The sequence below is a fragment of the Mustela nivalis genome (assembly GCF_964662115.1).
Source record: "Mustela nivalis genome assembly, chromosome: 15".
In the NCBI taxonomy this organism is placed as follows: Eukaryota; Metazoa; Chordata; class Mammalia; order Carnivora; family Mustelidae; genus Mustela; species Mustela nivalis.
This window is the reverse complement of record NC_139034.1, coordinates 67,947,567-67,960,855: the sequence shown is the minus strand read 5'-3', so window position 1 is coordinate 67,960,855 and position 13,289 is coordinate 67,947,567. Positions and strand designations below refer to the sequence as shown.

At 45.2% G+C, this 13,289-nt stretch overlaps 1 protein-coding gene and 1 long non-coding RNA gene across 4 annotated transcripts in view; one reads left to right on the top strand and one right to left on the bottom strand.

Moving 5' to 3' along the window:
- Window positions 1–1,926: 1,926 nt before the first annotated feature.
- SLITRK5 (SLIT and NTRK like family member 5) lies at window positions 1,927–13,118 on the bottom strand. Of its 3 annotated transcripts, none has more exons than XM_082701285.1 (2): window positions 12,477–13,118; window positions 1,927–9,128 (listed from the first exon to the last, which is right to left on the bottom strand). In XM_082701285.1, the coding sequence occupies exons 1-2, from the start codon at window positions 12,541–12,543 to the stop codon at window positions 6,244–6,246; spliced, it is 2,952 nt and encodes a 983-aa protein (XP_082557411.1). In that variant the 5' UTR covers window positions 12,544–13,118; the 3' UTR covers window positions 1,927–6,243. The 3 variants fall into 3 exon arrangements, with proteins under 3 accessions (XP_082557411.1, XP_082557409.1, XP_082557410.1); XM_082701283.1 differs by lacking the exon at window positions 12,477–13,118 and adding an exon at window positions 12,287–12,461; XM_082701284.1 differs by lacking the exon at window positions 12,477–13,118 and adding an exon at window positions 11,682–12,224.
- LOC309849063 overlaps window positions 12,897–13,289 on the top strand; it is a 129,044-nt gene continuing 128,651 nt past the window's right edge. The window contains exon 1 of the long non-coding RNA XR_014303463.1: window positions 12,897–12,970. This is a non-coding gene — a long non-coding RNA (uncharacterized lncRNA). The remainder of the gene's footprint in view (window positions 12,971–13,289) is intronic.

Below are 13,289 nucleotides of genomic sequence, written 5' to 3'. Positions count from 1 at the left end.
GGAACTTTCTCAAGAGCAGACTGCAGTAATAAAAAGAAAAACATGTACTATGAACTTTATATGGAGAGTGGAGATTTAAAGCTGATATTAAAAATCAGGGTTTAAATAAATTTAAAAGGAATATGTTCCCCATACTTAGTAGTATTTTCAGAAGTGAAACACCTTTTTACCTTTGGATGTAAATATAGGAAAAGTATTCTGTTGTTGTAATGTTAAAAAGCATGACCTTTGTACAAGTAATTTAAATAGATGTATCATTACAAGTGAAATGTTTTATTGATCAACTCTTCATTTTTACATATTAATTTTTATATTTAATATTTAAAATTTTAGTCTACATGGGCTGGATGAACTTCTCATGGATAAAACATGCTTGCCAAAAATTTACTGGAGTATCTGACAAAAATTTTTGTTAATCAACTAACATGGGTTTACTGCCACCTGTCATGTTTTATTTAAACAGGCACATATCTGGGGTGCCTGGGTGGCTCAGTGGGTTAACCCTCTGCCTTTGGCTCAGATCATGGTTTTAGGGTCCTTGGATGGAGCCCCGCATCAGGCTCTCTGCTCAGCGGGGAGCCTGCTTCCCCCTCTCTCTCTGCCTGCCTCTCTGCCTACTTGTGATTTCTCTCTGTGTCAAATAAATAAATAAAATATTAAAAACAACAACAACAACAAAAAACCAGGCACATATCTAATTACAAATTGAAAATACATAGCAAATTTGGTTTCAATATCCAATATTAAGTCTTATTTTTAAGGAAGCATAAAATAAAATTCTTAAAACATGTGTTAGGCATGTGGGCACCACTAGAAATTATTATTCGTGGCAGAAATAAATTTATAAGAAAATCTAAAACGCGTATTCCAGAACACTGAAAAACCACCGAATTTTCCTACTTGCATATATATGATTCAATACTAAACAATCAAAATTAAATTTGAATTCAATTTGTATCATATGTTAAAAATATTTCTTAAAATCTAATGATCTGTAAATAAGTTTGTCAAAATGGACCATGATATTAATGAGCCTTCAATTCCCTAAAGCCACAATACCATTTCTTCATAGGTTAGATTTAAAAAAGAAAACCATTTACCCTTGGCAGCACAGTTTCATAATTTCTACTTTTAGAAACGTGTAATTTTAAAACATGTATGTGTTCATATTGTAGTAGAAATATACAATATCCTTTCATACTCTGAAGAAGGTACCTAACTAAGAAAAAAACTCTTTGGAAGATTTCCAATCAATATATCACTATGAACATTTCTCTTCTTCTATAAAAGGAACTTCCTGATATCTAATAAAAATGTATGTTGATATAATTAGCATTATGCAATACATCATTACACTTTGACAGTAAATAGAAAGTAAGAAAGTAAAATTATTTCATATTTGCATTACACTAATTCTTTATGAAATATTTATGTCTTGATCCTCAGAATTTTTTTATAAGAAGAAACCTAATTCACTCAAACTCAAAATGTTGTTCTTTTAAAAATGAGTATGAAAGTTATTTATTTTATAATACTGGTACAATTACCATGAGAAATATTTGACTTGTGTCTTGTAAGCCAAATCGTCTGCTATAAACAGGAAGAAAAGAGTATTTACTGTTGTCAGACTCTAACATTATGCTGTATAAAATTATTTCTCTCAGTCTAAAATGTCTACAGCATAGACCATGAAAGCAGAATTTGAAATAACTTAAAAATATTTGAAATATAAAGAACTCCAGATGAAAATTGAGTATGCAGTGCTCTTCTTGATGATATGTATTTTTGTATGCCATATACATGCTACATGAACTGATGGAAATACATATGGATAATTATAGAAAGGCACTAGGTTGAATTAAATTAATGATAAAATGAGCAGTTTATCAAATGTAGTGTTAACTGACATAAGGTTCCTTTGGATCTAGATGTGACATAATTATTTTTATGAACAAGACTAATGTCCACCTACCTTCTTTAATTTTGTATTGGCAAAAATATATATACTTGTAGGAGCCAAAAGGTAGAGAACATGGAGGGGTTTGAGAAACATTATCCGTAAATAAAAGTTAATTTGGTAAGTTTAATTACCTCTTAACATTTGCTTTCCTTTGAAAATCAATTAATTAAATGCTTGTCTTTAAACATTTAAACCCATTTTTTGGTTTTGTTTTTAGGTTCTTCTTTCTCAGTGTAAAATTTAGTCTTAAAATTGATTAACTAAATATTTTGCCACCCCTGCAAATATCTTAATTGGGAACCACCTGAAAAGTACAGCAAGAGCATATTCCTGAATGAATTAGAAGCGGATTTGTGATCTGTTTTATTTTCATTAATTTGGAGTTGTGTGACCTGGAATAATCCATTGAGCTCTTGAAATTAAGAAGCTAGTTTTCGGCATTTCAAACGGGGACTGAACTCTCTCCCTCTCTTGCCCTACTGAAAAACAATGAAGAGAAAGGATGAGAGAAAAGAAGGGAGAATGGAGGAAAATGGAGGGAAAAAGGAAGAGAGTCAGGAAAAACAGAATAGGGGGAAAAATACACATATTTAATTTGAATAAAGTTGCTAACAACATAACTTAGTAACAAGGATGGAATTAATGACATAGGACAAGAAACTGGTATCTTAGGTTCTTAAGTCCTGACCTTTTACACATTATGTGTGGATGTTTTCACTGTACACTGATTTTCCTATTGCATTTGAGGCAACAGTGGTGAGGGACTGGCTATCCAGGACATTTACCCACATCTTACACTTCACATGTGTAAAGGTGATAATCTTGCCTAAAAGAAAGAGGGGTTCCAAGTGCATTTATGCTAAAATTGATTAACACATAACTTTAATCAAGAGTTTAACTCTAAATAATTTGAATATTAGCATATGAATTATCACATTAACATAGAATATATTTACTTTCGCTGAGATAATTGATATATTTACACTATATTCACATATAGACAAAAATAAGATTTCACAATGTCTACCTGGAAATATGTTTGTTTGAGATTCTGCAACATATCAAATGGAACAAGCACAAAGAGTAAGCTTAGTTTGCATCCAAATTTTAATTGATGCCTGAAACATTACATATTGTTCTCCAAAATTCTTCGGAGAGAATTTGCAGGGTTCCTTAATCCAATCATATACCACTGATATACCCAATTTAATTGTTTCCTCAGCGAACAACCTGAAAAACCAAAAATCAAATATTCGAAACCACACAACTTATGTTCTATTGTATATGTTAACGTATTGGCTGGATGCCATGAATAAGGAGAAAGATAATCCATTTTTTAATACTATGCAGTTTCATAATTCTACATTTTAAAAATTTTCAAGTTTATTAGAGCAGGAATGAGTTTACTTTTATCCTTATAATAAAATTGGGAAAAATATAATCCAAAAATTAGAAGTAACCACTTTTCATAAATCATATAATTGTCATTTTTGAGATTAAAAAAAAAATGTTTGGACACCTTAGGAAGAGTAGAAGTACAAATGAGCTATCTAAAGAAAGTGTATGTGACAAGATTATGTGCAATAGTGCTGGCTTGAAATAATAATATTATTTTGTAAATCTTTGAAAAATGCATCAACAAACTTTCTTTGGATGCTACTTACATTGTTCAGAATTTCATGTAATTCTTATCTCTTACTTTTTATGCATCAATTAAGAAATAAAACTTAGTTACATGGAAGATTCCACTTTATATTACTATTTTATAATTTATACAATGCTGTCATATCTACATATACCATTGAGGAAGTGATTTTGACCTTGAAAAAATAACTCCCATTGTGAAGAAAAATTAGTAACAACCCCAATTGTGAAGTCAAATGCTATTATTTATTTTTATTTTCTAATCCTGAATCTAATATGGAGGAGGTAGATGAAGAGTAAGAGATACTTTTTTTTTTCTTTTCATGATAATATCATGGCATTATTAACATTGTTACTTTCCCCTTTGAAAGAAAATTTTGGAAGGGAAAATGTTGCACAGAATGGGGATAGTTTATTTCACTTGACCGATGTAGGATTACTCAGTTTTTTTTTCTTTTTTAATTCCTCAGGGAAACTGTTACCACCTGTTCAATCCAAATTCAAGCAGTTTCTGTCAATTTACTCATGGGTGAATGCTGCCTCTTTGTGGCAGAATGCCATGGAAAGTGTTCTTTAAACATAAAGTTCATGAACAGCCCTTTGATATTGTTTGTACACATTTCTGGTGAGATTACGGGAAAATCCACCAACAGCAATGAAGCACATGGCTCTTTAAGTTTCAGATTAATTCAAACACTTCCTACCCTTAAGTATTAACCTAAGTTCACCGGCAAGCTTTACTCAGAGGTGAACAGCTTATACCCAGTAACTTTTGAACATTTAGGATATAGATCCACTTGAGATAAAGTATCCAACGTAATTGTCGCAGGCAGTTTTACACGAGTTAAACTTAGGAAAACTACGGGAATATTGGAAAATTAAGACACTACAGGAATTGTAGACTGAATAAATAATACGGACATAGCAAAATACATAACATTGGGAGAAAAATGAATAGGCAGTATATTACTTACCACGGTCCATGTATTAGATGAATACTTCAGTAAGGAAAGAAAGTGTACAATTGAAATTTCATTAATAAACATATTAATGCCACATTTAGAAAAAACATAATTCCCTGAATTTGCAAAGGTGAATTTTACATATATATATATACACAAAGATTCAAATTTGATAATTAGGGCAAATTTTTTAATACTAAGAATGAAAGTTAGCTACTATGTCCTAATTGTTAATAATGGAGATTCAATCACACATAGCTATTTCTTTTGCACCTTAAGCAATCATTACTTCAGTCCCTCATATTTGATATAGTTATCAAGTGTTTATTCAGAAACTATTTAAAAAATTACATGTGCTGGGATACATATGAGACTGTAACAACAGTAGCCCCATCTTACAGAGATCCTGTTTGTGGTTATCATCATTGCTTGCTGCCCCAGAGGGTTAAAGACATTGTATAGAGATTTGTACAGTCCATCGTTTGGTCTTCTGAGGTGCCAGTAACATGTGGATCTGTACAAATGCAACTGGGTTTGGTTAAACAATCAAAAATCGGCTACAATAGTAGTCAAATCAATACATCATTTTGGTTGACTAATAAAAATACTTTTAAGTCTTCTCTAATAAAACCAGAAACTTGCACATGATTCTTACTCGAATGGCCCAATTAATTGCCCTCATTTTTTTCTCTTACCCATTGGGATACAACTTGTTTGTTTATTTGTTTTTAAGTTACAGATCCAATTGGGTGGGTTGCATTGATTTTACGACTTTCCCATTAAGTTCTCCATATGTTTAGTGATTTAAAATGCCTTCCTGATATCACTTCAGTTTTGGAAATGCAGCTCCTAATATAGTGCGACACCTCTGTGAAAATCATAGGCTAAATAGTGAAGGAAAGAGAAATGCTAAATGTGTATATAAAAATAGGTGCTACAATAAAATATTTGTATATTTCATCAATAAGTTATTTTGACTAATCAATTATGGATCATATAGCTCTGTAATTTAATGATTTGTCCACATCTATGGTGATCCTTTTTCAGATCACAATACTTTTGTTTTTAATTCAAATGTCCAGAATGCATACAAACACATCCTTTAAAAAGAAAGGAAAAGTAATGAGAGAGGAGGGAGGGAGGCAGAAGAGAGAGAGAGAGAGAGAGAAAGACTTGGGGTGGGGGGGAGGAAAAGGGAGAGAGAACAAACTTTCTATTAAAGTTGGGGTGTGCTAATCTCTCCACAAAAGCCATTTAGACCCACCCATGGCTTAAAGGGGGGGGGGGGAGGAGGGAAAGGGAACAAAAGAGGAAGAGTAGAACCTATGCGCTGCCATCTTCCACCCTTCTTAGCACTTCCAACCACTACAAAAATAACTGCGACCTTTAACAAGTCACCTGCGCAGCAAACTGCCCTCTCTAAACCCTTCTCCTCTCCTCCCCCACACGCAAGAAGCGAAAGTGATGTGCCCAGTTTACACAAACGTTTTCCCCACGTGTAAAAATTAAAAGGAAGTTGCACACCCTTTCAGTATCTTCCGCCGAAGCTGAGAATCTCGTGCCAAGGCACTTCACCCTAAAACGTTGAAACAACACAATTAATCAAATGTGTTCACCGTGTGTGTCTGCTTGCTTGTTTGTTTTAAATGCAAAAGCTCCCAGGGAGTTTCTCTGCTTTTAGAACTGGCTAAATGTGGTCTGTTTTTCCAGCACTTCGAGGTAGTCCGGCTCAACGTTTAGTTTTGCTTTTAACTCCAGATACTCGTTCCGGTTGGGTTCTACAAAGACAGCACTGGGGGGGCTGTAGAGCACCGGTTCCCGCAGCCTGCTGTCCCCGGCCCCCGGGTGCAAATACTGGTGGGGGCGTCTCAGGTCATAGTTGGGGGAGAAAGTGTAAGCAGCCGGGCTGCACGGAAATTTGGGATATTCCGGGAGGCTGTTGCCGGCGGGGGTGGTGGAGCAGTGTTTGTCTGGTTCTAAAATGCCCCTGTAAAAGCGGTCGGCGTCCTGCACCGGCGACAGCAGGTCCTCCCGGGGCTCGATGGTGCTGACGCTATAGGCGGGACTCCGCAAGTGGTGGCTTTCCCGCCTCTCCTCCTCCCCCGGCTGCAGCTGCAACTGCGGCGGGGGCTGCTGCTGAGGCTGCGGCGGCGGCGGCGGCGGCGGCGGCTGTTGCTGCAGGTGGTGGTTGCTGCTGTAGGTGACCTTGAGCTCGTGCAGGTCTTTGTAATCCTCCACGGAGTTGCCCTCTCGAGAGCGGTAGATGGGGTTTTTGCACATGTGGCCCAGTGGATGGGGGATGTACTCATACACGTGGCCCGCGGGCGTCTTCACCTTGGGCAGCGCGGGCCCGCGGTGGTGCACGTGCGCGTGCGGGTGGCCTCCCGCGCCGCCGCCGCCGCTGTACACGCTGTACTGCATGTTGAAGGAGCTCACGTCGGAATTGTTGGTGCTGGTGTGGTCGCTCTGGTTCTTCTTCCTGCGCTTCATAACCAGCACGAAGAGCCCCGCGGCCACGAAGACCGACATGATAAAAACCAGCAGCAGGCTGAGAATCAACACGGACAAGGGCACCGACGACGCCCCTCCCCCCGCGCCCAAGCCCGCGGGGGCCCCGGTGCTGTTCAACCGGACCGCGGGGGTCACCGCGCTGGTCCTCGCTGGGACTTGGATGGAGGAGGGCGTGGGCGTGGAAACCACCACGTCAGAGTAGTCTGGGCACAGCAGCTCCGACTTAAGAGAGCGCATATCCGTCTCCGCAAACTTCTTGGGCGCCTTGCAGATGACCTCGTCCACCAAGACACCCACTTTGAGCTGCTCGACCCACAGCTTCATGCCCACCACGTCGCAGGTACAATCCCAAGGGTTGTCATGCAGGTCGATTTGGATGAGTGACTTCAGCTGGTCCAGAACTCCACTCACGGGCAAGGAGGTGAAATGGTTACTCCTTAGGTTCAGCCTGAGAAGGGTCAGGCCAGAGAAGACCCCTGAGGGCATGGTCTGCAGGAGGTTGTTATTCAGGAATAGCAGCTGGAGGTTTGGGACCGGATCGAAAGTCCCAGACTGAATCTCACGTATGAGATTGTACTGGAGGAAGAGATACTGCAGGCTTTGCAGGCCATAGAACAACTCTGGGCTCAGCCTCTCTATCCTGTTGCCATTTAGGTAGAGGCGCCTCAGGTTGGTGAGATCCCCGAAGGCGCGGTCCTGGATCATTGAGATGCGGTTGTTGCCCAGGTGTAGGAGGTCCAGCCCCGTGGCCTCCAGGAAGTCGCTCCTGCGCACAACCGCAATGTAATTCTCTGTCAGATACATTTTCTTGGGGTTGTAGGGCTTGGGCTGCAGTTCTGCGATGCTCTCGATTTTGCGCTCCTGGCAGTTGACGTTGAGGCCCAGATCCGAGATTTGTAGGTTGCAAGTGCACGCTGTGGGACACTCCAAAGGCACCGGAGATTTGGTCTGGTAGGCGATGCTGGGGCCATAGTTGCCATAGCCCAAGTCCTTGGAGGGCTGCCGAGAGGTGGGGCGCACTCTGGGCTTGTTGGGTTGGCGGGTCCCCTTAGGGGGCTTTAAGGGGGGTTTGTAAACAGCAGAGGACGAAGTGGCCACTGAATTCACCGAGGCTGGGGTAGTGTGTAAATACCCGGTGGTGCTCAGAGGCGTCTGTGGCCTCATCTCATAATCTGAAATAAGTTTCCTTGGGCAAAGTTCCTGCTTGGACACCTCATCCAGATCTCTGCCATGTAAGCGGAAGGGGGTCTCACAAACCACATCCCCCACCAGGGCAGAGTAGGAGATGCTGTCCAACCAATCCTTGAGAGAGATCAACTCACAGGAGCAATTCCAGGGGTTTTCTTCCAGCTGTAACTCCACAACTTTATCCATGTGCTGCAACAGCCCCACATAGGGCAGAAGTTTCAGCCGGTTCCCTCGCAGGTCCAAGTGCGTTAAGGGCACAAAACGGAAAAGGTTGTTGGGTAAACTGGACAGGAGATTGTCATTGAGGATAAGCACCTGCAACAAATGCAGTTTCCCAAAAGCATTGGGTTCAATGACACTGATGTAATTGTAATCGACCTGTAGGTACTCCAGGCTCTCCAGGCCAAGGAAGGTATCATCACGCAGAAGTTCCAGTTTATTATTGTTCAGATGCAGTCTCCTTAAACCCCGCAGCCCATGGAAAGCCCCAGTCTCAATGTCCTGGATCACGTTGCTGCCCAGATGCAAAATTGAAGCCCCAGTGTAATTGACAAACTCATTGGGATACAGACGGTTCAAAAGGTTTCCAGACAACAAGAGGTGGTAGATTGGGAAACGGGGAGGGCTAATTTCAGAGAGGCTGATGATCCCCCGGTTTTCACAGCTCACAGTTAAAATGCCGTCCTTTTCCTCACAAGGACATGCATTGTCACAGATTTCCCCATAATAATCGATGGTTTCTGCACACGAAAGGACGAGAGATGTTAGAGCAAACGCTAGAGTCTGCAGAATCCAGCTATGCATTTTTCTGTGAAGGTCCTGTTCCAAAGTTACTGGGGGGCAGCAAGTGTGCATTTTACCTCCTGCAAGGGAGAGAGAGAAAAAGGAAACAACAGAACATGACACAAACTGAAGGGATTCGTAAGAAAGTCTCTCTTGGCCCTAATACTATTTCTCTGAAATCCAGAAGGAGAGGAGATGAATGAAACCCCCCCCCCCCAACCCAGTGGAACACCGACATTCTTCAGACTTTACTAATAGCTCATATTCATTTTGATTTAAAGGTTGATTTCATTTCCTAATGAGTAAAACAGGAACATGCTGCCCTCTACAAGGTAAGGGCAGGGTAAAGTCCCATTTTAGTGGTTTTCCTTGCTCCCCCCCTTTTCAAAACCAATCCATAAATATACATAAAATGGCTGTCAGTTCAGTTTCATGGTTCTAATTTAAGAGAAAAGAAGCACCATTTTACAGGGTTCCCCACCTCACTTATACCAAACCCGTCTGCCTTTCTTTCAGAATCTACTCAGTTAACAGTTCATCGTGAAGGTCTCCCATTTTTCACAGAAAAGCAAAGAGTCACAATACTTGGGCTATTTTAAACCATCGCTGGAAATGCCAGGGTGGGAACCTAAAGAATACTTTTCAGAGGCAAAAAGGATGTAAGATAATGCATCAGAAGGACCCAGAAGAAGCTCTTAAACCACCAATTGTCTTCAGGAGCTTTGAGTAAGGAGAACAGGAGAGCGCGTTCGCTTTGATGGTGGACTTCACTACCACGCTTTTAGGCAGATCAGTGTCCTAATTGCATGCACGGTGCCACTTAGCAGCGCTTCTCTGAGTGCGCCCTGCGTCCACTTCTCCTCATTGATCATGTCAGCGACGCTACCAAACCGCATCTTTAAGCCACAGAAATAGTTCTGCACGTTGGATTACAAAGAACTCAGCGAAGGCATCCGCAATCCCGGAACACCTCCCGATACCTGGAGTTTAAAGAGGACGTTCCGACCGCTTACCGGGAATCAGCTAAAAGTAAACCAAGGGCCAGCGCCAAAGCTTCCCTTACCTCTCGCTCCGCGTCTGTTTGCCACGGTATGCAAAACTAACCCTCCCGAATTAGCAAGATTTGGACTGAACTCCCACCTCACTAGCATGCCCATCAGCTTTGGAGTTGTTTATTGCATTTAATCGTCAATAGTTTACACCCCCCCCCCCATGCCCCCTCCCCCCTTAAGAGAAACGGCACTCGGGCTGATTAACAGGCAAAATAGAAAGGATGAAGGGAGGGAGAACGTCAAGTGACACAGGTCTGCGCTTTCATATCTGAATTTCATTTCCTCAAGGGATCAGTCTGAAGCCCTCCCTCTTTTCTTTCTCGATTTCTTTTTTGTCCTCTTAAAGGCTTCCTTCGACTTCCTACTTCGGGTCGACAGCGGTCCTCAAAAAGGAAAGGACAGAAATGGAGAGAGTGTGTGAGTGCGTGTTGTGTTGGTTGCGGCGGGGGTGGGGGGACGGGGGACGGGAATTTGATAGAGATGCTGGGCTCTGGGAACCCATGCCTTCTCTCCAGTCAACCTTGCCTCTGCCTCGCCACCACCGAAGTCTGATGTCAAATCGCAACCCAAACTAAAGCCAAGACGTTTCTGAGTCATGGGTTCCAGCCTGGAGACTCGGTCTTGCTCCCCTAGCCGAATCCAGCCCGCGTTATTAAGAGCCCCTGCATTCGCACGCACATGTGCAAGTGTGCCTGCGAACCATTCACGTGTGGCCACCCAGACGTGTCGAGACGAATCGGAATCACAGTGTATAAACCTCGCAAGTACCTCCGACCTCCCAAGGCAACCGCAAACGCCTCCTGGCTTAAAAGCGGCAAAAACACCCCCTATGGAAAGCGAAACGTTTACCTTGAAATTTCAGTTCTCCACTGGATCAAATCTGCACATCCATTCAGCGGGGGTTGGGTCCCCTCCCCCTCCTTCCCACTGCTTCCCCGCCCCCATCCCCCTCCCACCCTTTCTGACAGCCCATTGCAAATTGTGTCCAGCCGGTATTAACCTGGAGCGTTTACAACTTTAATTCAGTTCTGGTTAGCCGGGGTCCAAGAGCTTCCTCTCACCCCACTCTCTTTCTCCTCCTTGCCATCAAAGGAGCCCAAAATTTTGAGAAAATAAAGTTGAATGAGCCGGGGAAGGCTGACATTCTGACTGGGAAACGCACCTCTGATGTAAATTAGCGGGTGCGTTGCACATTCTCAGATTATCACATCTCAGATTATTATTATTATTATTTTTGGAGGGTGGGGGCGGAGGGACTGTATTTGTTTGCCCCAAAGAATTTAGACTCTAGACCATCGCCCTGTACATCCCTCATTAAAAAGAGTGGGGCTGCGCGGGCTGGAGCCCAGCACCCAGGCCGGACCGGTTGGTCTGGGCGCAGCTGCTCCCACAGCGGCCCAGGCAGAAGCACCCGGAGTTCCAGGACGCGAGGCTCCCTTCCCCCACTCCGCCCCAAAGCGAAGGAAGAGAAAGGGAAGGAAGGAGGGGAGGGAGGACAGGGAAAGAAAGCCACCCCGCTGCCACATACACACACACACACACACACACGAGCGTCTTTTGCAAAGTAAACGGTCGACTTACCCCGTCTCACATCTCCAGGGCCCACTCATCATAGCCGCCCCTATACAAAATACCTCTTTGGGGTGTGCACTGGATTTCCTGAGCCCAGGCAGGGCAAGAAGGCGGAGAGCAGTGCGGTCCAAGCTGCCGAAGGAAAGAGGCGCCCGGACGCCGCCAGCCCGGGGCCGCCGCCGCGGTGGCGACCAAGGGTTCCGGGGCTCCCCAAACGGCTCTCCCCGGCACTCTCCGTGGTAGTCGGAGTGGGCAGCGGGGTGGGGGGGGGAGGGTAGAAGGGGGCGATCGCGAGCGGCCGGCAGGGATGGGAGGAGGAGGGGGAGGCGGAGGACCGGCGGTAGAGGCTCCTCGCGGTAGGGGCCGGGAGCCGGAGCCGGAGCCGGGCGGGGCGGGGAAGGAGCTGTTGGAGGGGAGGGGGGGAGGCGCGGAACCCGAGGAGGGGACGTGAAGGCTGCCTGGCACCGCCGGCCCCTCCAACGTGACGGTCAGCCCCGCCGAGCGATCGCACCCGCTCACACTCACGCTCGCTCGCACACTCGTTCCCACCCGCGCCACCGCGCGATCGCAGGGTCCCAGGCACCCTTCGCCGCACTCCCCAGGCGGGTACTTACAGTTGCCATCTGCATAAGGGGCAACTTTCTCCAAGCCAGCAGCAGCCGCCGCCCCCTCCAGCAGCCTCCGGCTCCGCGTACCCTTCGGCCTGGGTTCGCGCTGGCCGCCCCTCCCCTCCCCCCTCGGCTTTCCTCCTCTCTGTCTTCACCACATTCCCCCCTGGTCAGTGGCGCACGCCCGGGGACTAGCCAGAGGGAGCGGGGCGCGGGGGTGTGCATGCATCGCCCGCCTTCTTCTTGCAGCGCACACTGTACATGGTAGTGAGGGGGCGAGCAAAGGTGGCACCGGCCCCTCGGCTACTCCCGCGGCGGCTGCGGCTCCTGCGCCGTCCTCCACCCCCCGCGCAGCGGCGACCACCGCGCTGGGATCCCGCCGCCGCTGTCCCCTCGCCGAGTCCGCCGCCGCCGCCGCCGCGGCCCCTAATTAGTGTTTGTACGGTTCCCGCATCCTCTTGGCGGTTTCATCGCTCCCAGTATTTGCAGGGGTTTTTCTCATCCCTTCCCCAGATGCGGCGCACGATCGTCATTATTTGGAACTCTCTATCTCCGACATCCTTTAGGGGGCCTGGGGGGACAGGAGCAGCGTTGTTCTACGCCTGTGGCGTGTCCCGGCAGCCTGGCGGCTCTAAAATACTCAGAGAAAATCGCGTCTTCCCTCCCGGGCGCTGAAAATGTGGCAACACGGTAAGCATCACAGGGGTCTCTGAGACATCTGCTCCAGCTCAGGGCCCCGTCCAGTGCACTTGTTTATTGTCGCGCCGCTGGTGCGAGCCAAGCTGCAGCAGACATGATGGGCCCGGGTCGAAGCGGGCGCTCAGTGGCCGATAGATGGCAGCCGAGGGCGAGGGCGTCCCTGGATTCGGGCGGTGCAATCGGAGCACCCCTTGGATGTCACATTCGTGGGAGACAGAGGAGTCTTGGACCATGTGCTTAGCACAAGCGTAGGACTGTGCAATCCTTGGATTGAAAAAGGGAGGAGTGGAAATAACCCCGACAGTGCCAG

What these genes read in the sequence shown, in the direction of transcription:
- SLITRK5 (XM_082701285.1), bottom strand. Translation starts at nt 12,543, where the DNA reads ATGTACAGTGTGCGCTGCAAGAAGAAGGCGGGCGATGCATGCACACCC. An exon ending in CCCGCGCCCCGCTCCCTCTG is followed by an intron (nt 9,129 to 12,476) that starts GCTAGTCCCCGG and finishes TCTCCCTTGCAG; the next exon opens with GAGGTAAAATGCACACTTGC.